Source organism: Alosa sapidissima, chromosome 24, assembly GCF_018492685.1.
Source record: "Alosa sapidissima isolate fAloSap1 chromosome 24, fAloSap1.pri, whole genome shotgun sequence".
In the NCBI taxonomy this organism is placed as follows: Eukaryota; Metazoa; Chordata; class Actinopteri; order Clupeiformes; family Clupeidae; genus Alosa; species Alosa sapidissima.
The window spans coordinates 14575208-14600502 of record NC_055980.1 but is presented as its reverse complement, the minus strand read 5'-3'; the positions used below and the strand labels follow the sequence as shown (position 1 = coordinate 14600502).

The window sequence follows — 25295 nt, the reverse complement described above, 5'->3', positions numbered from 1 at the left end:
AAACACTATCACAGTTCAGATAAAGTGTCCAGGGAACACATTTCAGCTTTTGCAGCATCGGATGGAGTTCTATCGATTTCATTGTTGTATGAAGACCGGTTCAAACAAAGCAGGAGGAAACCGGCACTTAAACCTCAGTTCACAAGCATGCTGTTGTCATTCCAACAGCTCAACCTGCAATTTTGCGTAAGATTGCCTGGTAACCCATTATTTGTAGTCAGAGCCATAGATATTGTTTGATTGAAACTGTTTTGTGTGTGTGGGCGACGAAACCGCCATAGTTTGTTTATGCTGGAGACTGCAGAGTGCAGTCATGAAAAAGAACTTTTGTGTGACATTCTCAGCTTGACCTTAAAAAATCTGAGTCACCAAATATGTTTTACAGTATCTCTCTCAACTCATGCTTTTATTTATGAATGCAGTGTTTCCCACAGAATTGGATTCAATTTGTGGCGGTAGCTGACTTGGACAACGGGTGGGGGGGGGGGGGCGGAGTGTATAGGTCTAATTGAGTGCCTGTCACTGCTGATGTGTGGATGCAATTCATAATGTTTTCTACATAGTTAAAATAAAGGTTCGTACTTCTCCTTGGGACAAGCACTTTCGAATTTTGGAAAACACTTTTCCATTTACATCGGGATTTTGCAAACATTCAGTGTCAGAGTCAATAAAATGAGCCCTTCAACGAAATTGACAAGCAGTTGTAAGTAGGCTAAGCATGCTAAATTCGACATCCAAACAGTATTCTAACGTTAGCTTTGAGATACTGCTTGATTGCATAACTTAACTTAGTTTAGTCTCTTCAATGTAGCCTACTATGTTGTGATAAGATCTTAGCAGAGTTAACTTCAATGCAGCAGTTTTGAACAAATTTGCGCAGCATGGCCACGATGCTAAGCGGATTTAATAGCAATTTAGCCAGACGTCTTCTATGCAATGCTTCTATATGGCAACAACAATCCTTCAACAATCGTGAATATTTTGTTAAATGCACATGCAGAGGAGGGGCAGGGGGCTACGAGAGAGAGCGGGGCGGGACAAGGAAAGGCTGCGTGCGTAAAAAGCGCAGCTCAATGGCAATGCAAGGATTTGACCTTATATTTAATTTAAATTAAGTTAAATTAAATTAAAACATAGAATATTTATGTGTGGCGGCCAATTCTTATTTGGTGGCGCCCCGCCACAGATTAGTCAATGTATGGCAAACACTGGAATGACAGAGTTCAAGTAACACTATAATAACCACAAACAGTTTAAATAATGACTACATTGCACGTAAAATCTACAACATTCCTGCGATTTGACAGCCCTTCACTTGCAAGTGACAGAAAACTATTTTGAAAGTCATGAAGCCCCTGAGAAGCAAAGTAACAATTAAGTCTGCAGAGGTAAATCAAACCCAAACACTGCTTTCAGACGCTTGCTGAGAACAGTATTTACAGTGGATCGTACAAACAAACACACACACACACACACACACACCTAACACAGACATACATACACATACACAAGTAATAATCAGTCAGCAGCTGGGTGATACTGAAATAGATCTGTGCGCTTTCATATACTTCATATACTAGAGTCGAGGACTACCCACCCACCCAAACACCCATACTTTTGAGTCACTATGAGAGTGGCCAGCTCCCGTTCCCTTCAGCGTCTGACCAATTGGCCAGTGTGGCATACTCCGCGGGGTCAGAGGTCGCTCTGATCCTGTGAGACAGGGGCCCTTGAAGCTGGGGGGTTGGGATTACCCTCCGATTCCCCTCCCGTCAGCGCTCACCTCGCCAGAGCTGCTTGGCAAAATATAACACACATGTCAGAGGATTACCTCCAGATAGGAGGGTTTTAACACGCCGGGGCACAGCTCGTCTGTTGATTGGCGTTTGCGCTGAAATGTAATAAACGGCCCTGACACAAAACCTCTCGGGCCCCGTCATCTTGAAACATAACGAATGCTATGCTATCGTGCATAATATGAAGGGAAAAGAAGGAAAGGAGAAGAAGAAAAGAAATGAAAGCCCCCTGAGAAAGAAAGAGAGAGAGAGAGGGGGAAGAGGGAGGGAGGAGGGGGGGGGAGGGGGGGTGAAGTGAAAACTGATTAGACTTTTGTGGGAAAAACATCAGAAGAATGAGTGATTAAGTCAAAGGGGAGTCCTGCTGAGATACTGGAGAGACTGTGGGAAAGAATGCATGGTCGGTACCACAGCACGGCTGAGTAATGTCAAATTAATAACTCTGAGGCAGGTCTTCATGCTATGCAGGCCATATTAATGCGGGGGGCATTACTCCATGACAGAGGCACAGTAAATTACCCACTGGTGGGTTTCAATGGAGACCTGCATATTAGATAGCCTTCTTAATCACTACATAATCTAGCGTATCAGTGTGTGTGTGTGAGAGAGAAGGGGGGGGGGGGGGGGTAGGAGAGAGAGACTGAGAGAGAGAAAGAGAGAGGGGAGGGTAAGGAAGAAAAAGAGGAGGAAGAAAGGAGCAAGAGAGAAATGAGAACGAGTGAAATGAAAAAAAAACGAGAAGAGAAAAAGAGAGCAGAAAGCACAGACACAAAGTGAGAGATGGACAGAGACACACAGACAGACAAACAGAAAGAGTGATAAAGAGAGGGATGGATTGTGGCGGTGTGGTATGTGCCTGAGTGAAAAAGGTGGCAGAAAACACCTCCCTGGTGGGCCTAGTGGGAGGGAGGGCACATTTCCAAACACTCATTAAATCATTTCTGTCTGCATGCCAAGGCCTCGCTTTGTCAATTACCCCGGCTACCAGCATAGGTGGCACTGAGACCTGTCCGTCACTGCCTGGCTCTGTGCCATCCGTCAAAACAGCACAGCCCTTCGCCACTTCACTGTGTGGGCATTGCTGACAATTAATAGATTTAAGACTTGAGATGATCTGTCACCAAACAGATTAATCCATCCTCCATGTACTGTACGAGGGATATACAGTAAGATGACAGCTTCAGAAATGAAGCCAGTATTGTGTGCTCCTCAATGTCAATGGTATCAGGGAACTATTTCTTTCAGCGATACATGTTTACAGTTTTTTACTGTTTCACACTTGAGCTTGACAGCCAGGGGTTTTGCCATTTGAGAGGCGTGCCCTCACACGCGCCTCCTTTCGGTCTTTGTATTTTGGACTTCACTTGTTTGTTTCTGTTTTCAAACAGAGCTAGGCTCGGTCACAGTCCCGCTAGTGCACTCCGACTACCTCATCTCCCTGGCGGGGAGTACAGTGAAGGTTGTTGCTGGGTGTCCTTTCTCTATTTAACTTTACAGAAACACAAATAGCTCTCTCTCCCGCTTGCTCTCTCTCTCTTCCCGGCCCACTCCCTAACACATAACTCATATTTCCACCACAGCCGAAATTCGACCAGCATGCATCTGCGCTAATACCCGCTCTCTCTCTCTCACACACACACACACACACACACACACACACACATAAGGTCCTGCCAGTAATCATAGCCATCACTCAACACCCAGAACAATGATGGGAGTACATCTAAAATGCACAGCTGTTTCCATCGCACAGGGCACACAGATTCGCCTTTCATTGTCCCTTGTCTTGTCCCTCACCAACATAGACACACGTACACACACACACACTTTCCAATTGTGAGAGGTGTGAAGTTATTATGTCTCTCTATCCCACCCTGTCTTTCAATTTCCAGTGCTTTCACACCATTGCTTTCTATCAGCCATTCAATTTAACTACATTCAAACGTGTCAAGGATGAATAAACCAGTGACAATCCCAATCTCTCTCTCCCTCTCTTTTTCTCACTCACTCTCTCTCTCCCTCCACACGTGGCGTGTCCCATCCATCATGTGTAGAATGCAAGGGATGAGAGATCGTACCCCTCTGGGCCTGATGGCCGGGCACCAGAATAACGTAATCCCTCACCCTGCTACAACCCCCCCAGCCCGGCAGCCCCCCCAGCCCGCCATTCTACCCCAGGGGGATGATGTCATGTACCATTCTCTCCTGGCCAAGGCCTGGCAGGCAAGGAGGATGACACCAGCTGCGAACGCTTACAGTACGCTGAGGTGGCTGATGACGGACAGACAAGTCTGGCACTGAACGGGCCTCCCCATTGTGTGTGTGTGTGTGTGTGTGTGTGTGTGTGTGTGTGTGTGTGTGTGTGTGTGTGAGTATGACTTGTAACACTTGTAACAGGATGGCAGAGGGCAATTAGCCTATTTCTCAAGCCCCAGGTTTCCAGCTGCGTTGAACTGAAGTCGTTGGGTAAAGCACCTTCCTTTTCCTGTCCTTCCTGTAGACTGTGCTGTAGAAGAGTAGCTTTCTATGACTCTGTTTACATCTTCGAACCTAAACCTTAGTAAACATGACAAAAAAGTTTTGAAAAAGCACTGTTTGTTGACAGCGGACAGCCGGCAGCTTTGAAATTTCATCGGAAGTTGGTTTACACCGTGGCAACATTTTGTGAGATGGGCTAATTCTGTTTCTCAGATTGGCACTGGCTGTGACCTGCTGATTGCATTGGCACCCTGAGATCAAGTCAAGTCAAGTCGGCTTTTATTGTCAATTTCTTTACATGCACTGGTCATACAAAGAATTGAAATTTCGTTTCGTCAATGAAAGTTAATTACGCTTCGAGTCAGAATGCTAAAACACCTGCTGTACACCTTGCATTTGACTTCATCAGATAATGCCAACTGCCAGAGACAGAAGCAGTTATGCGTGAGAGATCCATGCGTACATCGTTTTTGTTGTTGTTAACAAACGCGTTAAGTATAAGTATAGTATGTATAAAGTATATATACTTTTTTGATCCCATGAGGGAAATTTGGTCTCTGCATTTAACCCAATCAGTGAATTAGTGAAACACAAACAGCACACAGTGAGGTGAAGCACACACTAATCCCGGCGCAGTGAGCTGCCTGCTTCAACGGCGGCGCTCGGGGAGCAGTGAGGGGTTAGGTGCCTTGCTCAAGGGCACTTCAGCCGCGGCCCACTGGTCGGGGCTCGAACCGGCAACCCTCCGGTTACAAGTCCAGAGTGCTAACCAGTGGGCCACGGCTGCCCACTCTTTTTGCCCACTCTTTTTGGCGTTAAAAGCCAAAAAGAACATTTTTGAAAAATCTAAGTGTTTCTGCTCAAAATAAAGACAGAGAAAAGTATGCGTGTTCAAGAGCGAAAGAAATTTGGCAAAAAAAAGGCAAGCGCAGACGTGTCTCTGTTTACATTGGCCGAGGTTCAGCGAAACACATGGGCCTGTGTTCTATCCTTTAGTGTGTCAAGCTCACTTCCTTTCGAGGAGCTGATGCCTTATTTTCACATCTCCCCCCAACCCCCATAACCCTTCCTTCACTATTCCCAAAGCCCCCCCATCACCCATCACCCAGGTCTCAGTCGTGACCTGACAGATTCTCTGGGGAAACTGCACAGCGATAAGCACACTCCCGAGATGGGCCTTGGAAGGCTGTCTTTTGAGTCCTCTCTGGGGGGATGGGGTTTGCGAGGTTTCCGGCTATTTGCCCCTTATCTTCGCATGTGCAGAAGCAAACACAAGTTTTGAGGCGTAGCGCTAAAGCCAGGGAACTGTCACAGTGGTGTCTTTTGAAGGCATTATGAAAGGTTTTGTGAAGCCCCTGTGTAATAAAAGCGAAATGAAAAAATGAAATAAAACACATAAATATTCAAGAACAAAAATGGGAGGGGGGGGGGGGGCGACTCCAGATTTTGGAGGCGGGGGAAACGCTGCAAGCCTGACAACAGGAATTAATTTGGGTTATTTTCATTCCGCTGTTGAAAAGAAATGCTGGTTGGAATGCATGACTGTTTTTGTTCTCTATCGATCTTGTGTTTAACATAGTCAATATCTGTTAGCATCCTCTAAGTTCGGCCCACGAGCAAGGACAGGGCACAATACATCCGTCCCATTTTGGATTCCTGTGACTGAATCGATTGATAGCACAGCATGTGGGAACATGGCCGCTTCATGCTTGTATGGTGATTCTTTGCATTGATTCAACACTTCAGTGACACAAAGTTCTTAGTGTCTGTCAACATATGTAGTTAATCACTTCATGTTCACAGGCAAAGGTAAGTTGGCAATCATCAGTGTAATAGACTTTGATGGCCACAGTAGAATATGGAAATAGTTAGAACAACAGGAATACAGACTTCAAAGCATGTCTGTTTGCTATGTTTTTGACACTCATTGGAACAGTTTTCTTTTGTATGTTACTGTCCTCACACTATCAACAACAGCCAAACTTCATTGTTTTTGGTACTTACAGCCACAGTCACAGCTAATGTGATGAAAAACACTATAGTGTTGTCATGCATAGATGTGTATGAGGGTAAATACCTGCCACATGTGTTGATGTCTTCTTATGTTTGCATAACGTTGCCTTTAGGATGTTTTGGTAGAAGCTATCAAACTCTGTAGAGTAGAAATCCCAGTAGAAATCAGAAATCAAGACCTGATTTCTACTGGGATGAATGGCTCACATATGGCCCAGGATGAAGTGTTCAACTAGACCTTCTTAAGTGAGACTGCCTCACACCACAGCAAAAAAGTTACATGAAAGACGCCAGCTGTGTACAGAAGAAACAAAATACCTCTTGTCCTCCAACGTAAGGGGAAGAACAAAATGAAAGGGGCACTTTGTATTTTTCCTTTTTTTGTGTGTATGGCCTCTGCCATAATCATTCTGGCGGTGCACACAGAATACCATTGTCCTTATAGCGCTGAGTGTAATTACCTAGGAGAAAAATCAATGTCTATTTAATGAATGATTTCATTGTGTGCGTACGTGTGAGCCAAACAGTGGTGCCCTATACTGTGTTTGACTCGGATATCACTTCTACTGATGGAGGGATTGAGTACCCTTGAAAAAGCAAAGCAATTTCAGATTTGACAGTAAAGGCCGATCTTATTTTGCTGGGTGTTAAGGTTTAGAAACTGAAACCAGTCTGCAGCGTTTCTAACACTAGAGAGTAACAAAAAGACCAATCCAGCATGCATCACATAAAATATTACATACATGTCAAAAAACAGTGATGGCTTAAATAACTACAATGCAACACAACCACTATCTGAGCAGCCCTCTCAAGAGAATTCACATCTGTCAAGATATGGGGAGGAGGTTATCTTGTGATGTAGAACTCAATGCATTCTACAGGGAAGTCTAAAGCAGGGTTTTTCAACTGATTGTGAACCAGGGACCACCGTTCTGACTAATTACGCAACCCCAGGACCACCTCTGAATAAAAATACTGATTCCCACATTGCAACTACATTACTGAATCCATGGTCACGGACCACTAGCAATGTCCTCACGGACCACAAGTGGGCCGCGGACCACTGGTTGAAAACCCCTGGTCTAAAGCACATACAGACTGTTTTGAATGGAGATGGAGGAGAGGACTGGGAAGAATGAGAACTGGACACAGAGGGGGAAGAGAAAGAATGAAAGTTAGACAGAGAGAGAGTGAGAGAGAGAGAAAGAGAGAGAGAGAGAGAGAGGGTTGGGGGTGTTCAGTATGAGAGAAAATGTCAGGGTCGGAGAAAAAGGAGACAGGGAGAGATGGAGATGTACAAACAGTCCCTGGGTTCAACAGGAGTTATGGGAGAACGAATAACCAGGTGGTTTCGCTCGCCCTTTTTCTCAAGTGATGGACCGCAGGACTGGACCGTGCTTTCACTTCTTCTCAAAGGCTCTCTGCCGGCTGACAGTTAAAGACTGGATATGTCATCACAGGTTTGTTTTGGTTCAAGGGTTCAAAGGTTAGAGTTCAACACAAGTCATCCACATAGCAACTCAGCTGAATGTTTGTCAGTTTATTCCTTATTCTATGAGTTGAGAGCATATTTTGTAAACAATGAGGATCAATGTTGCGTGTGATTATAACATTTCCACACAAAAATGCACTTATTAGAGTTTGATAAACTATGAATATCTGACTTTTGATTGCAGTTTATAAAATTACCCCTCATTTAAAACCTAACAAGCAGATCATAGTTAGGGAGCAATGATAGGACAGTATGATTGGGTCAGTCATATTTTTCAACCGGCCTTAAAATTTTTCTTTCTGTTTTCTACTGTTTGCACAGATAAGCTAAGACACACAATGATATCAGTCGGTCTCTGCCTGGTTTTCTCTCCCTTCCACCACTGTTATTGGTGTGTGTGTATGTGTGTGTGTGTGTACAGTATGTGTGTGTGTGTGTGGTGTGTGTGTGTGTGTGTGTCACTGAGAAAGACAGTGGGAGAGAGAGGGAGAGGGAGAAGGAAAACAGAGAAAGAGAAAGAGAGTGTGTGTGTGTGTGCTTCTGTGCATGTGTGTGTGTGAGAGAGAGAGAGAGAGAGAGAGTGTGTGTGTGTGTGTGAGAGAGAGAGAGGGTATGTGTGTGTGTGTGTGTGCTTGTGGGCGTGCGTGCGTGTGTGTGTGCGCGCAAGAGAGAGAGATCACAATGAAACTGCATCTGTTCCACATGTGCATCTTACATAAGTCATGGAAAAACAGAAGCTGCACTATGTGTGAGAGCAGCCAGTAGACTGAGGTTAAACGTTATTAATGCTTAATAACGACACAAAGTAGACCTTAGGAACACCATAGAAAACGTATTGAGTTGTTCCACACACTTAATGAAACACAGACTACTTACCAGTCCATCACAGTTACTAATAGCCACTGAGGCTTCTGGCATATCAGTAACATCTCCGGTAAAAACACAGTTGCCATGAATACGCTCCTTGGCCTTTTCCTCGAAGTCCTCTTGCCATTCCACAAAGGCATCTGGTGCAACGAGCCTTCTGTTGGCTCTGAGGCGCAAGTGCAACTCCTTACCAAAGACAGTGACGTTGAAAAACAACTGTTGACTATTAGAAGTGAACGTGGAGGAACTTGGGACGCTGCGGGAAACGCGCCGTCTTCCAGCGGACGAAACGCCACTTTTACTTCCATCTGCGAGCGACACCACGTGAGAGATATACCGGCCTTTAGAGTCTGTGCTGAACGGAACGATGAGTCCGTATTCACTTAACTTTCCAGAGAGATTGGCTGGTGGAAAGAAAAAGAACTACAGTCACTAAGTGCAAACAGTCACCAGTAAACGTGTCTACGTCTGCATGCAAACTTCATCTGGTATACTGTTTGATATGAAACTCGGCATGCTTTTTTCATTAAATCGTTATGTGTAAACACAGGCATTCATGGAACTCCAGGGATCAAAGAACTTCACAGAAAGTTTCAAAACCGTCCAAAATCTCAGTTGGATATAACTGAATTTATATTTAGGTATGTTGACAATCTTTCACGTCCCATTTTCAATTGTCTGAGCAAACAAATCTAAGTAGCGGATTATGAGCTATGCAGCCATGCACAAAGACATTAAAGCTGCAGACTGCAATAACTTCTTGTCAAGTTCATGTCTCTGAGATCATAAGAAAAATATAAACTTACCATGAGAGTTTGCAGCGTGTCTATAATCCAAAAATAATACACATATTGTGCAGTAAAACAAAACATAAATATAATCCATTGCGATGCCTAGAATGAAAATTGAAGCAGTCCCCTCAAACCAGCTTGAGAAGTTTTCTTTTTTTTTATTGTAGACTGTGGTGCGTTTTTCTCCTGGTTTCTTTCTTCATCGGAAAGGTTTATTTTTCTGTACACACAGAGTTAGAGCGAAGCATTCTGCATGTCACTGGAGAACGCCAAACTGACGGGTGTTCAAAGTTGTTCCAATCCTTTGGCCTCTGTTGAACTGGGCAATAACCAGGACAGCCCCATCCATTTAGAAAGGGGAAAAAAATCAAGGGTGCTGCGGATGACGACAACTCTCCGGCTAATCATTGCGCTCTGACCAAAAAGAAAGTTCGAAATGGGACCGTGGCAGTCGCTTTACAGGATATCTGCTGGTTTAAACTGTAACTGTTACATAGTTTTTTCCAAGTGAGTAAAACTATTCGACGGTCGACTAGTCCAGCTGTCACTGGAAGCAAAATTAGGCAATGTCGTTATGAGTCAAAATTCCATTTCTGCACAATTCGGATACTTCTGTATTGTCTAACTATTCAACCATCAAAAGACAAGTTGTCGAAGGGAATACTGGCTCTTGGCTATCCGGAAACTAACTTTATCTTTGCCGTGTTGTGCTTAGGAAGTTTGACGTGGACAAATATATTTTGTATTTACAATGGCATTTTAATGTTTTCTCCTCCTTGCATAGCGTAGAACGCATACAAACTTATTTAACCATTTTGGAAAGTTCAATAGGTGAGGAAAAAACAGCTGGCAGTGTTTTGGTTACTCTGTATGAACAAATACTGTCGATGGAATCCAAAATATTTATTCATTCATGTTTTCATTGTATCCTTAAAGTCCGAAGGAAGTCTTTAAAGCAGCACCGCCTGCTGGACGGGGCGTGGAGCACGCGCACCCGGAAGTGATGGAGTTCCTCAGTCTCAGAGAATTCAAAAGAGATCAAACTTTACAGTAAACTTTACAAACATGCCCGTAAATTCAAATTATGCCATTTTTCTCCTGAAATAGTATACTACAACATATCTCATTATTCTAGGTTATAGCCTATTCATGTGTGTCTTATAATGGCCAAAGCAGCAGTTCCAGATTCTTGAAGTCAAGGCATATTTCACCTTTATGAAATAAGCATGTGCAAAGCATAACATCTAAGAATCAAACCACTTTCCACTTTACCACTATTCATCTATCTATATCAAAATGGCATAATGCTAAATAGCCTTATACTGTCCATCTCCAATTTACCTTTAGATCAAACCAATTTCTCAGCTGCAGTCAGACGCATCCTTGAAACATTTTCATATGTGTGTGTGTGCAGATGAATAAACATATAAACACACACACACACACACACACACACACACACACACACACACACACACACACACACACACACACACACAGAGGGAGAGTTTCCAGCCTGGATATGAGTCATTTGAGACAGTCAACCCACTCCAGCAACAACACAGATGATTGGGGAGTGACATCAGCAGCCCAGTGCACCTGGGAGAGCGTGCTCATTGAGGGACCCCCAGGGTGGTTGTTTGACCGCAGTTGACTGACCCACTGTCCGGGAGAGGCTAGACTAAACCTCTCAGCAGTGACTCAGACTACAGCTGAGATCTCTGAACGTCTGGGAAAGGCAACTGTGAACACATTAAGTTTCATTGTGATCTCTCTATCTCTTTCCCTTTTTTCTCTCTCTCTCTCTCTGTCTTTCTCTTTCTCACAAATACACACTTTAGAATGCCTCCTCTCACACGAACAGCTATTCCATGTGAAAACCAGGACAAGAAGAGAGCTATAAATGTGAACTTTAAAGAACATTTTTGGCCAATATTGCTGGGTAACTACAACCAGTTCAATGGGTTCGGATTGGATGAACATTTGCCAACTGATGATTAAAGTTCTCCAGAAATAATTCTTTCCCCCCCAAATATCAATGAGAATATGCCAGAAAAAGAAACAATGCAGGAACATTGCCCAATAACATTGCTCATAAATTTCCGTGTTTAACAGCTCTCTCATAACACACACACATACAGTTGTGCTCACCCGTTTGCACACCCATGTTAAAGTTGACTAAAAAGAGGAATAAAAAATTGATTAGTGCCTTAATTAAAAAAATTAAGAAAAATCCATCCTTTAAGGACACCAATTTTCTTTGTGAATGAATAATGTATTGTAAATAAATAAATGTTCTTCCTTAAAATACTGAGGGCATGGGGTACTTTTCATAAGATCATCTCTCAATGCAAATCAAACCATCTTAGGCTAACTGAAATAAAACCATTCCAATCTCTAGGTATGGCGAAGGGCATGTGATGATATGGGGCTATTTTAATTCAAAAGGCCAACGGAACTTTATCAGGATGCATAGTATCCTGCATCCATGAGGTAACTGGCCTTTAAAAGCAAAAATCTGCCTGCCTCTATGGAAATTTAACAGAGGTGTGTATACTTATGCCCCATGTATTTTAAGTATGAACATTTATTTATGTATGATACATAATTCATTCACAAAGAAAATCTAAGAAAATTAAGGCATTAAGATCAATTTCCAAAAGGTGATGTTTTTATTCCTCTTTTTAGTCAACTATAGCATGGGTGTGTAAACTTATGAGCGCATAAGCACACACTTCAAAATATTGCCATGGTGAGCACACATGCCGATAAGAGCTATTCATTCTGTATATCATGGAGAGAAGTCAATGAACTGATGTCAGTTTTTGCACTGGAACCTTTAAGTAGAATTGTGAGGAGCTGAACTAGACTTATACAGCTGCTACGTGTACTTCCATATTTTCACAGTCACTCACACACACACACACACACAAACACATACACACACACTTCAGGTTTGCTAGACTGAAGTAACATTTTGCATTTTGAAAAAGTAATGGATATAGGATATAGGAGCTCGCTAACCTTTGCCAGCAGCATCTCTGCCGGTGTGTTTTTCAACAGTTAATTTTAAAAGCTCCCAAAGCATCATGCCTCAGTCAAAAAGGTTCAAGCAATTTAGGACCTTTGATAACATTTGACATTTTGGGCCTTCAGCAGTCAGTCTATGGTCTTGGGCATGACGGGGGAACCAGACCTAATTCTTAATTTCTTGGAAAGTCTGTCTCAAAATGAGAGCATAGAAAAAAGAAGTAAAACAGCACCACATAGATTCCATAATACACACCAGCTCTAATGTATATGAACACAGCAATATCCCAACTGAAATGTTGTCTAGACAACTGTTTTTTTCCCCTCAAGAATTCTCCAGGGCTTTCAGAGTGCGTTTGCGGTCTGTTTAGTTTTAGAGCCCCTTCCCCCCAAAGCCTCTCTTTTGCCTTAGTAACAGACTCCATGCAAGGCCTACAGTGAGTGTGAAGCAGTTACAGGTGTGTAGTTTTTATACACTTCCATACGTTCATTCCCGGAGGATCTACAGGAGGAAACAGTGGAGGAGGACAAGTACATTGTGTTCCAACTATAAATAATAATAGGTAGGCACATTTAAACAAACTAATGGCACTAGGAGATGGAGGCCCTTAACCGCTTTGTAAGAGGGTTCTTATGCTTCAACCTTTTTTTTCCCCATTCCCAGTGCTGGTTTGTGAGGGGGGAGTTTAAGTGTGTCCAGAAAGGCAGAATGTCATTCCACAATATGCAGAGTATTCAATTAAAAAACCTTGCCTGCAGCCCCCCACCCCAAACCATTCCCCCAATCACTGCCACCTCCACAAACCCCCCCTCCCCCCATCCCGCCCCTCATCACACACACACAGAGACACACACACACAGACACACACTTTGTTCCCAACGCCCCGATGAAATGAATAGGCTCAGTCTTAGTCTGCGGTCCAGTCAATACACCACAGCAATTTTATACTACATTGGAGGCTCTGGTAGTTACTTTGTCTCACAGCTCGTTTTGAAGTCTGGGCTCTTGAAGGCTGGCTTTGCGCTCTCTTCTGCTCGATTAGCTGCTGTCGCTGGGAGCTTCAAGTGTACGATAGAAGCCACATTTTGCTCTTCCCAAAACCAAAATGCAGATGAGGTCATCTACGTAATTCTTTTTCTTTCCTTTCCTCCACTTCTTCATCACCCTCTTCTTTTTTTTCATGCAGTGAACATGAAGAGAAAGGCGAAGATGCTCATCTTTTCCATCCTCCATAATAATCAACCACACGAATTAAGCCCACTCCTGGGAATGGCATTTTTGCCAGGTTCAGAAGTCTTTTTTATACTGAGGCCTCCCCACAATGGTAGACCACATCAGTGGTAGCATTTGTCTTCCCAGTACCTTTTCCTTTTTCTTGGGCATGCAAGCATACCTCTGTACGCTACTCAAAATTCAGCTCCGACAGAACTTATCAAGTGAAAGCAACAACAGCTCATGCCAAAGACTCATATGTTATCTGTGCTGCTGTTAACACTCGGAAATCCAATGAAGGATTAAAACTATCAGCCTTAATTCGTGTTTCCTGACTCTTTCTGGAAGACATTATCTTCAACTCAGTAAGTATGAGTAGCTTGCAGCCACTGGCTAAATGCTGTTCAAAATGAAGAAACTTGATGGTGTTTATGGCTGAGAATGTGGCCTCCTCGATGGGGAAGGAATCAAGTAGCTGGGTGGCTGTTGGAAACTGGCGCTGGACCCTTAGGCATGGATTGTTTTCCCTGAGAGCGTCTGTAGCGTGGGCAGCTCACCCCAGTGGGCTGAGAAAATATGTTGCTCACCATATTTCAGACGTTTGGAAGATGCACAGCAGCTGCACTTCTGAAGTACAGAGAAACAGCAGAGGGACAGAGGGAGAGAGAGAGAGATAGAGAGAGAAGGAAAGGGAGAGAGAGAAGGCATAGGGACAGAGGGAGAGAGAGAGAAGGCAGAGGGAGAGAGAGAAAGGACAGGGGGCAGAGAGAGAAAGGAGAGGCGGCAGAGAGACACATGGAAGGGACAGGAGAGAAAGAAAGAGAGAGAGCAGTACCCATTGATTTAGGGGAGTTAGCAGTCACAAAAATTTGTTAGACACAGCAGTCACAGAAAATTATTTAATTGCTTAAACTCATTGGAGCAGTGTCTTTCCTCAAGACAAAACGAGCCATAAAGACTTTTACAGACTTTTTACTTTTACACCCTGGTTGTGATTGTGTTTTGCATATTTTTCATTCTTCTTTCTTCATTGGCTTTGGAAGTCTAGCATGGACGGTAAAAGACCAACTTCTACCGCTGTACCATTGAGAGTATCCTGACTGGCAACATCACAGCATGTAAGGGATAATGGACGACATGGTGGTCTGTTCACAGAAATTAATGCACGGTCGAGGTTGTAAAACGGCCCCGACGCGAAGCAGAGGTGGAGTCCATTATCCCGCTTATTCCACTGTTGCCACTTGCGTTGTGTTCATTTCCTGTTACAATTTAAACGTTTTAATCGCTAAAACTGTCTTGTTTATAGAACTACTTTCTTCCGACACATATCAACTAATTTCTCAACTTGCAGGACAAACTACTAGTTCTAAATTACTAGTTCTAAATGGATGGTTGCTATGGCCAAAGGCCAGTCGTTAGTTCTATCTCTCCCGTTGTCAAGCGGGCGTATCCCAAGATTCTGATGAACTTTAGCTTTGAAACATCGCTATTTTACTTAGCCTGCTGTCATCCATAGCTAAAAGCCACCTCTGTCATATGTTACAATGTTGCTATGTTCTGAACGTCTGCATTTTACAGCTCGGATGCAACGTGACGGTTCATTTAAACTTCACAACGAGTTCGGGCGAATTAATATACAAGTGTGATATGGCCAAAAAAATGGATCTACTTCATAGGTGTGCAGATAACATACGGTTAATGGTCGTTCTAAATTACGTAGGACAATGGGAAATTCAACCAAGCAGTGGAATAAGTAAGGGATAACGGCCGCCGAGGTGTCCTGTTATACGGAATTAATGGACGAGGGCGAGGGGCAAAGAACTCCCCGACGCGCAGCGGAGTTGCCTCCGCCCGAGTCCATTAATTCCGTATAACAGGACACACCTCGAAGGCCATTATCCCGCTTATCACTGTAAAGCAAAGGAAACACGCGGTTCCGTTTAAAAATAAGCTCACTATTTCAGCTTGTTGTACAACTTTCGTTGGCCCTATAACAGCGATAGCATGGACAGTTAGCTTGTTTACAGTTGATTCCATTGTTGCGAAGCCTGCCTCCAGGCTCAACCGTCGTCCTCGTTGTTATCGTTACCATTCATAAGCATTGATATGGAACGCCGATTAAACTTTTTTTACCAGATCTACTTCATAGGTGTCCCATTATTCAGAATTAAAAGCCACCCCGCCAGCCAATCAGAAAAGAGTATTTCTTCTGACCGCAGAGCTCTGCAAAGGGTGGTCAGGTCAGCGCATTGCATTACAAAGACTAAGTTACCAACTATTCAGGACCTTCACAGCCAGCACTGGAGAAAGGCCAAGCGGATTCTCTCTGGCTCCAGTCATCCCAGCCAGTCTCTTCACCCTCCTATCTGATAGAAGGTACAAGAGTACAGACCTTTACCAGCGGACACAGAACTAGTTTCTATCCACAAGCCCTCAGGATGATGAACTGCCATACTCTTCCTCATACCTAATGTCACCAATCTCACCTCCTGTTTTTTGCACTTGCCACTTTAGTTTTTGTCTTTTATCTTCTCTTATCTTTTTTTTCATGAGTACAATAGACTTGAACTTGAACTTGAACATGCTGTGTGACTTAAACAATATTAATCAATGTCAATTATCAATTATGACAAGGACCAGTCTCCTTAGAGCAACTAGATGAAGCAACCTGATTGACTGATTGAGCATATTTGACTATCAACACTAGAAAACTTATAGATTTGTAATAACACACATCAGAATCTGTTTTCAGATGCACTGATATGCCAGCTGGTTGCAGTAATGGTTGCCAAGAACAAAGAGAACACTAACACAATCAGTGGACTGGGGCTATTACCTACCCTGGAAATCCAGAGTTCTCGCGAGAGCTCAATTTCAATTTGCTCAGCGAGTCACTGGCAATCAGTCTTGATGCTCCTTACCCATGCCGTTGGAGCCAAGCTGCACCAATCACATTGGTGTATCTGATATAGGCGGGCCAGAGGCGAGCTAAACAGATGGCTATAGCAGGACGTCATTTATGGCTTCTGAAAGGAAAAATGAAAGCACAATTTTAGTTTCTGAATGGCATCAAACTGCTGACCTTCTAGAGTAGACAATGCATGGATAAATGGTTCTCTGAGGCCAGTTGAGGTGAGTTGTAGCCTCGGAGGTCTGTGCCAAGAATTGGATGCAGCTGAGACTGGGGTGAAATGAGAGAGAAGGCTGGGGAGAGTGGAGGGAGTTGTTACAAGCTCAACAACGCTCTTTCTTCTTCTTTCTCTGTCTGTCTTTCTCTCGCTCTCTCTTTCTGTCTGTTTTTCACTCTATCTCTCCCTCTCTCGGTCTCTCTCTCTGTCTTATTTCCTGTCTTTCTCTTCTCTGCTCTCTCTCTCTCTCAGTCTCTTGCTCATCTGTGGAGGTGAAGAGAGGTAGTTGGTGGGGTTGGGTAAGGGGTAGGGGGTGGTGGCAGAGGGGAGGGGGTAGCCTTTCACATGAAGTTCATGACATCCTCTTCTGGCTGCGCACCCCTTACTCAATGCAGCCCTTTGTCCGCATGTAATCTGCGGATCCCTCTGAACTGCTAGCTTGAGTTACCCGACGGAGGGGTCCTCAATGAGACTAGAGAGCATTTCAAAGCTGGGAGGCCGCCCTATCGGCCCCTCGACCCAAGCCGTCCTCTCTTCTTTTTCTTCGGCTTATCTCCAGCTCAGAGTCAGAGTGGCCACGTCGAGCAACTGAATAGCTCTGTGATCTAACGTCAGCTTTGTTTTGTTTTGTTTTGTTTTGTTGGCTTGGTGCTTTGGTTAAAGGGTAGAAGCTGTGGCCATGGATGTTCTAAGAGATTACGTAACGCAAATACTCTTGTCCACCAAATTGGCTGGATTGTGGAGATTAAGGACAATAATGTGCCTGTTTTGCTTTGATTTCAGCTTCTTGTTGAAAATGTCATCTCTTTTGTCACTGAAAGGTAAAAAAAAAAGGTAAATAAAATTAATTTGAGATTTGTCTTGCCTCATGACAACTCAAGAGTGATAAGAATTCCATGGGAAGAGGAGAATAACCTCAGTTAACTCATCATTTGAGTTAAAGGTGCGATAGGTAAATTATCATGTCAGTAAATGAGAATGCTTTTTGAGTGATGAATGCAATGTTGACTTAAATCTAAGGGAATGGCAAATAACTACTGTGTCCCAATATTAATGTCTACTCTGTTTTGTCCTTTAAAGGCACAGTAGAGGTGTAGGTACACTATGCCAGATTTTCACCTTTACGAAGCCAATTTGATGGTAAACAAACTTGTAATAGGCGAATTGTCCTAGCATAGCTATACAGCATAGATGTAGTGTGTCACTACCGACCGAGTCGTAACCAGCCATGCAACATAAAGAACGGTAGCCCGACAAATCTCACGAGAATCATCTAACATTACCTTGTCAGTAGATATAGCTCTTTGGAGATCGTTTTTGCCTGTTCTTAATCCTTCACTTCCACAACAAAAGCATTTTCATTGTGTACAGGGGGGATAAGTCACGAGGAGTTTGCTATTTACAACAGCAGAGTAAAATATATATACATTGCGACTCTAGAGGGAGCTCTACAGTCGCCAAATATACCTAAACCTGCATAGTGTACCTTTAATGTATGTATTTACATTAGATGTATGTGTCCTCCATATTGTCAACAGTTGCATTAAAGTTGCAGAAACCACTGTGACGGCATATATAATGGCATCCAAGAGGACAAAGTTGCACGAATCCATAAGAGGCCATTGGCGCGATAAAATCCAAACAATTTCCGCACTCCTGAGATAGGCCTGTCATGCACTTAGTTGGACGGTGAGCGTTTCACCCGTTTCAAATCTGGCCTCGGCGGAGGGAAAGAGCAGTGTTCCACGAGCCACTGACGCAGCCAGCCTCGTCGTTCACACACAATGGAGCGTGAGCCAAAAACATTTTTTCTCCACTTGCGCCGCATCCCCCACTCCGTCCTTGCAAGTTACGCCGAAAAAAAAGTGAACTTTCATTCATCTTCATGATGCTTTTGTGAGGATATGAGGATGTGAGGGGTAAATGGGGTCCTCTTCATGGTCAAGCGTAGTTTCAAAGAAAACTTTTATTTTCATTTTTCTTGAAGTGTGTCAATGACAAGGAATGAATCATGTCTGGTTTTGGTGTAAATAAATTGCAGGGTCTTTTGTGCTTGCCATTCAATTTTCAGAGTAGTTTTGTGAATGTACGCTTTTAAGCACTTGAAGGTTTTTTTGAAGAGAGGATTTCTTAGGGGCACTGAGAGACATTTTATATTGAAAACTGTGACAAGAGAACAAATGGCACTAGTCAATCAATTTGAAAGTGCAAAGTCTATATATACAAAACAACATACAAAAGGCAGTTCTTGTGCATGAACTATAGCTATTATGTGACATGTGGGAGCATTGAGCTAATTTGTCAGTGATTGCTGTTAATGTCTTACCCATGGTGTTAAATTGGCAAATTCATTTTACCTAGTTATTAAATTATCTTAATGCTACCCATACATCAGAAGACGTTGACAAGATTTGGGAAAGATTTACTCAAAAGACTACTATCTTTCAAGAATCTTTCCCAAATCTTGTGAAAGGGATCTGCAGGATCACTATTTACAAGACTGCAACTAGATTCCTTTAAATTATTTCCCATCGTGCAGTGGATTAGCCTGGAAATATCCAAACTCTTTCACAAAGTGAATAGAGTCTGATAACTCTCGATTGGGAAACGTTTCCAACACTTGCATTGTGACGGGCACTAACTTTGAAATCATTGGTCCAGCCTTACCAATCACATTGATCAGAGATTCCTAACGTTACTTTCTACTTCGTCTAAACTTTATACTGACAATAAACAGCTGCAACATTCAGGAAATGTATGTATCTTTTAAATGCCTGACATTTTCTTGTCTGAGGGAAACGATTAGGAACTATGATGTTCCAGACTAGATCTCCCAGAAAGAAGATCTAGGTGGGCGGGGCTGACTGTGAAATCTCTTGAAAATCTTATGATGTAAGGCAGACTGTGTACTTTGCCCACCATATTAGGGCCCTCTGTGTGAGAAGATAATTAGATATTAATTGTAGGGCGCTTCCAAAATATCTAAAATTGTTCCATAGAAATTGAGCCAGACATTATGAAACATGTTTATTATGATATTAATCAGTGAGAATACAGCTTGAATATTTTTAAATTTGGTCATTAGTTAAGTAAAACAAAGATGACATTGCAAGAGAATTTTAGATATATTCAAAACTACAGTATCAAATTATGATCTCTAAATTACAAATGTACATGCAGAACTTATAATGAATAAATCACTGAAAGACACATACAGCAAAAGGTACATTAAAAAATACCTCTACAATTAATTATTAAACATTTAGCTGTACTCTCTGTATTCATCAAGTATCAAAAACTGACAGTATGCCTAAAGCATTTAACCAATTAAAACTAAAAAGATAAGAAAAGCAATCAAGTAGATTATTGCGGCAAGCGATGGCTAGATATAAGGCTACTTAAAACACGCGATGAAAGAACCTGTTGTATAAACAAAACAAAAAAATAAAAATCACAGTCATCTTTTTATGGACTTCAGTGACTTAATCTGTGCAAGTTCATTCACACAATACTCCACAATTTAGTGATTTTAAACATTCTTTCACATTTGAGGTCTATTCCTGACATCACCTCTCATACTTCATTCAAGTCACGAACAAAGTGCAAGTGGTTGCTGTCCTTGCATGACCTGGTTTACTCTAGGCCCTAGTCTTGAGCTCTACAAGTCAAGCCATGCAGACGAAAAGGTAACGCACACAACCTGATGACATAGGTGATCAGAGGGATGGGCTGAAGTTATGCATCTTCAACAAATGCAAGGAATGAAACAATAGGAAGTGGTTGATAACTTGCATGTTTCTCCTGTTGGCACAAAATGTTGTGACTGCTGAGTGGAGGGAATGAGCCACTGTAATGTGGTATACGTGCAATACTTCAGACAGCAATGCATTGTACAGATTTTTATAGTTATAACTCACATTTACATTTATTACATACAGGTACAGGAAATGTTACCACGGGACTTAAATTAATACATGTGATGACAGTATGCAAATGTTAATATGTCAACTGAGATGAAAGACTTCAATGAAATGTATTGTTACACTGCCTGTATGAAGCATATTTTCTCAGAAATGTGGAGACTGATACTACAAAACTTAATAGAAATGTACTTTGACCAAAACAAATGCTTAACAATGACGTAATGGCACCTATATCACTAATGCATATCCACAAGGGCATGTTCTTTCTTGATCAAAAACATCACGTAAATATCACCATTCATTTGGCTAGGGTTATTCCAGAATACAGTGCCCACTCAACAGCATCTGGATCTAGGATAAAAAAAATAATACAAATGTTGCCCTCTAGAATCTCAAGATAGGGGCCGCGATATGACATCACACAGAACGGGTTTGTTTGAGGCCAGAAGACGGTGAGTAATCAACACCAGCATCTCTGCAAGCCCTTTAAGACATCTCCTTATGGCTGTGTAATATACCCCCACATTTTATTGAGAGCAGGCCTGGAAAGACTCCCATGGGAAAAAGGATTTCTGACACAGAAGGTATTTGTGTCTGAGGTTCTTTTTCGTTGCCCGTTTTCCAATTTGTGTGTTGGTTTAATACGAGTTTAAGCGGTGGGAGTCCAACGATGAGCTCAGAGCAGAGAGGTTGGGCTTTTCTCATGTACTACATAATGTTGACAATCATTAAAATAATGTCAGCACTGTACTTTAAAGGATTTTTTTTACAAGCTATTACAGATGTGGTGTGTGTGTGTTCATAATTCAAAGGTGAAGAGGAAATTAGTCCCTGCACATGATTCTTAAATGTGGAGACAATTACCATAATTACTGATCTCGCTATGGGCTCCTGTCGTAGGTCAACTACACATAGACTCATAGTTTGTACATCATGAAATCTCTCCAGAGCAACCTCCAGAGAGCAAAGCCTAAACCAATCACAAAGCAGAAGGGTTCCCATGGATTAAAGGGCAGAGTTCATGCTAATGATGATGCTGTACAGCAATCGTTTTATAGAATAACCACAGTCATTACCATTTCTTTAATTTAGCCAAATCCTACTGCAATGTTGCATGACTTCATCGTCTCTATTCACTTAGTACGTACAGCAATAACCACTGTTGTAATGTGCGATCGTCAGAAGCAAATGTGCTCTACGATCATCAGAGACACATTCAGACACACCGAATAGGGCAGACCACAAGTATCAGTCCCAAATCTCTGAAGGTTGGAACCCTCAATCTCTTTTTTTGTGTCTTGTAATTTGCTCATAAACAAAAGCTCGAGATGGAACAGGAATTCCAGGACGGAAGCAGAGCTCACCACACTTGGACTCCCCACACACACGTTTGGGGTTTCAATCATGGTACAGAGTGTAGGTGTACATCCTGTTGTGCGGGCCAAAAATGGTCATATCAGACTCTGTTGGAGTGATTTTGTTTCATTCATTTTTCTTTCTATAAAACCTGGAATTATCATCTTCTTCAAAACTGCTCCTAGGTAGCAGCAGTGAATTGTGAAATGGGATGTACATTGAAATGACAGAAGAAAAAGTATTAAATCAAATGTTAACAGCTAAGACAGAGGCTAAATGCATGTAAGCAAATTAAATAGCTCTTCACAAAATGGCAGGTTATAGAAACATAAAAACAGTCCTTCATATTAAACATCTTTAAAAAATCATACCAGTAGTGAACAGAAATAAACTAAAACACAAGAGAACAGCTTCTTAAAAAGCAACATTGTTAAAAAAGAGAGACTGCTTTTTGCAAAATTAAGGGGAGAGAGACATTTTTTTTCTTCGGACAGTTCCCAAGCTCAGCTTCTCGCTCAGATGAACTCTCCACGAAAAGGCAGCGACTGAGCGTTCTGCTGTTGCCAGCGGCGACGCAGGCTGGCGAGTGGCGAGTCCCTTGGGTTCTCGAACTCGGAGAAGCTCAGACGGTTGAGAAGGTCGTAAATGCCTGCCCGGGACGCCACCTGTCGCACACAACACACAACAGCATAAGTTAGACGAGAGATCTCAAAACTTGAGTGTGACCAGGAGATCGATGCCAGGAGGGATTCTCAAAAGTGTTGTAGTTGTGCAATGACTACAGTAATTAAATGAGAATGTCTGAGACGAGGGTCTTTTTGGATAATTATTTTACAAAGGTTTCGGGAAAGTAACAGTGCATTTCATAATTCCTTATAGCATACTGTATTTGTTTCAGATGTTCCCCCCCCCAAAGAAATGTAAACAAATACAAAAACAAAACCAAAAAAACATATGTAAATACATACGAAATCTGTTTTAAGAACACAAATATTTTACAACCAAAGCGACACTTTCGGCTGTGCCAACTTTCTGACTCTCAGACTGACAGTTAACTGTCCACTTCAATCTAAAATTGCCTTACACAAGTGCACATCCATCCACTGCCGGTCTGAAAACAAATGCACTTTGTGATGGCAAAATAACAGATGATGACAGATAACAGAACGTCCATTACAGAACTTTAAATGAACACTCTTGCATGCAAACAAAAGTTATCATTTATTCTAAGAGCAGTTATGCAACACCCAATTTCTCATTACTTAAGTAAAACATAAGCTTCCTCTACACTGAACATATTAGCCCACTGTCTATCTTTCATCACCCCATTCGATATGCATTGCGGGAGATTAACTGAGGTTTGCTCAGAGGATTTGGGGTGGGGGGTGGGGGGGAAACGGACTTCTCCAGGCCACAGGTCACACACATCATTAATACTGGAAATGAAGCAAGGACAACATCTGGTCCCATCATGACACAATTACTGTGGTTGTGTGTGTGTGTGTGTGTGTGTGTGGGGGGGGGGGGGGGGGGGGGGGGTGTACAGACCCTCAGTGTAGCTCAGAGGAGAAAACACACCATTAAAAATGGCACAGCTTGTGTGTGTGTGCTTGTGTGTGTGTGTGTGTGTGTGTGTGTGTGTGTGTGTGTGTGTGTGTGTACTGAGAGGTGTGAGCCCTGGCTGATGTGCAGGGCCTGTTGCTGGGCACTCCATAAGGGTGTGTGTTTTAAGTGTGTGTGTGCATGTGTGTAAAAGTGTGTAAAGGCTGGTGGGAAAATCATTATAACACAAACCACCAACAAAGTTCAACCCTGCAAGTCTGATATTATGGAAAAAGCAACTGCCTCCCTTCAAAAAACACACCACACACACACGCACACTCTTCTGTAGTATCACTAAGCAAGGGACACAAAAAGCCATCCCCTCAACAAAAACACAAAATTCATCTCATTGTACCATGTTTGCCCCCTACCTCTTCCGACCCCCATCCTGAATGTTTTCAATGTTTAACTTCCCATCTCTTAGAGGTTACTATGGTAAACAAATCTGGTCTCCACAGACTGTTGTGGCTTTGTGAACTCAGATGGAGGCATCAAATCACCTCAACCTCACCACACTTTCATTAGGCAGACACACACACGTTGATTGATCCAGAGTGGAGTGCACCCCAGCCTACCTATCCATAACCTTCTGACAAACACCCTGATGGAAATGGCTACATACGATCCCACCATTCCCCCACAAGATTGTGTTAATGGAATTGTGCGAGACCACTTTCGCCTCATAGAAATGACCTGAAGCAATCAGCTTTAGCTTAGTAATTTACTGCAGTCTTTTACTTTGTGGGCAGCAATATGTGTAGAAATAGAGGAATATGTGGTCATGACTCTGAGAACCCCCCACCCCCCTCCCCCAGATCACAGTCCACATCCCTGCCTGGTACACAACAATTCTGCCTCTGCCCAATAGCTGCTGCCGGTAATGACATTTCCCCTGCGGTTTTGGAGCAGCACTTAGCCATCTTACATGCTGATTATAGCTTCTGAGGCCAAGTTAGAAAGGGGGAGAGCGCCGAGAACAGCGTGTACAAGTGTGCCAGACCCACTGAACCCACGGGGATGACCTTCGGGTCTTGCTCGATGCCATGGCGATGCAAGAAAAATGCGGACTAAACAAATACTGTACATTGTTTGCAAGCTTCTTTTTCAGTGACTTGGCGAAAGTGCATGGGGTTCGTCATCTTGAACTGACTCTGGGGGGAAAAAAAAGGACCTGAAATTATTAAATATGCTGATAACTGAATTTTCCACTTCAGATGGCTATGCTGTGTCCAAGTCTTTCCTGTAAAGGGAAAGTTACGCTTTTTGTATTCATAAGCCTAGGGCAATCAATCTGCCTCTTTGAAACAAAAGAGTTCAGAGTTTAGAAAAATATATAATTATCTTCCCATGGGACAATTGATTCTTTCAAATGGATTCTTCCCGACAAAAATAAACTATTGTACTGCTGAGGTGCAACAATCGATCAAGACGGAAAAAAAATATTGTATTTTTCAATGACCCAGGCTACTCTTGCCTGTGTGGTACTCCTGAGAATTGTAATGATGAATCACCTTAGTCTGTTTCAATTCTACACTGAATGCAGAATGATTGGCAGGGTGGCCACAGACACACTAAGAATTAGAAGAAGCAGAAAATACTTACTCAG

At 42.6% G+C, this 25295-nt stretch overlaps 2 protein-coding genes across 3 annotated transcripts in view; both read right to left on the bottom strand.

The window, feature by feature from the left end:
• LOC121700478 (A disintegrin and metalloproteinase with thrombospondin motifs 3) overlaps window positions 1-9731 on the bottom strand; it is a 73302-nt gene extending 63571 nt beyond the window's left edge. For both annotated transcript variants that reach the window (XM_042083445.1, XM_042083446.1), the window contains exons 1-2: window positions 9453-9731; window positions 8656-9050 (exon numbers count right to left, since the gene is read on the bottom strand). In XM_042083445.1, coding sequence (XP_041939379.1) covers window positions 8656-9050; window positions 9453-9531 — 474 coding nt within the window. In that variant the 5' untranslated portion in view covers window positions 9532-9731. The remainder of the gene's footprint in view (window positions 1-8655; window positions 9051-9452) is intronic.
• Window positions 9732-19822: 10091 nt separating this feature from the next.
• Window positions 19823-25295, bottom strand: part of pald1a (phosphatase domain containing paladin 1a) — a 77672-nt gene continuing 72199 nt past the window's right edge. The window contains 1 exon segment of the mRNA XM_042082989.1: window positions 19823-22752. Within this exon segment, the coding sequence (XP_041938923.1) occupies window positions 22603-22752 (150 nt within the window). The 3' untranslated portion in view covers window positions 19823-22602.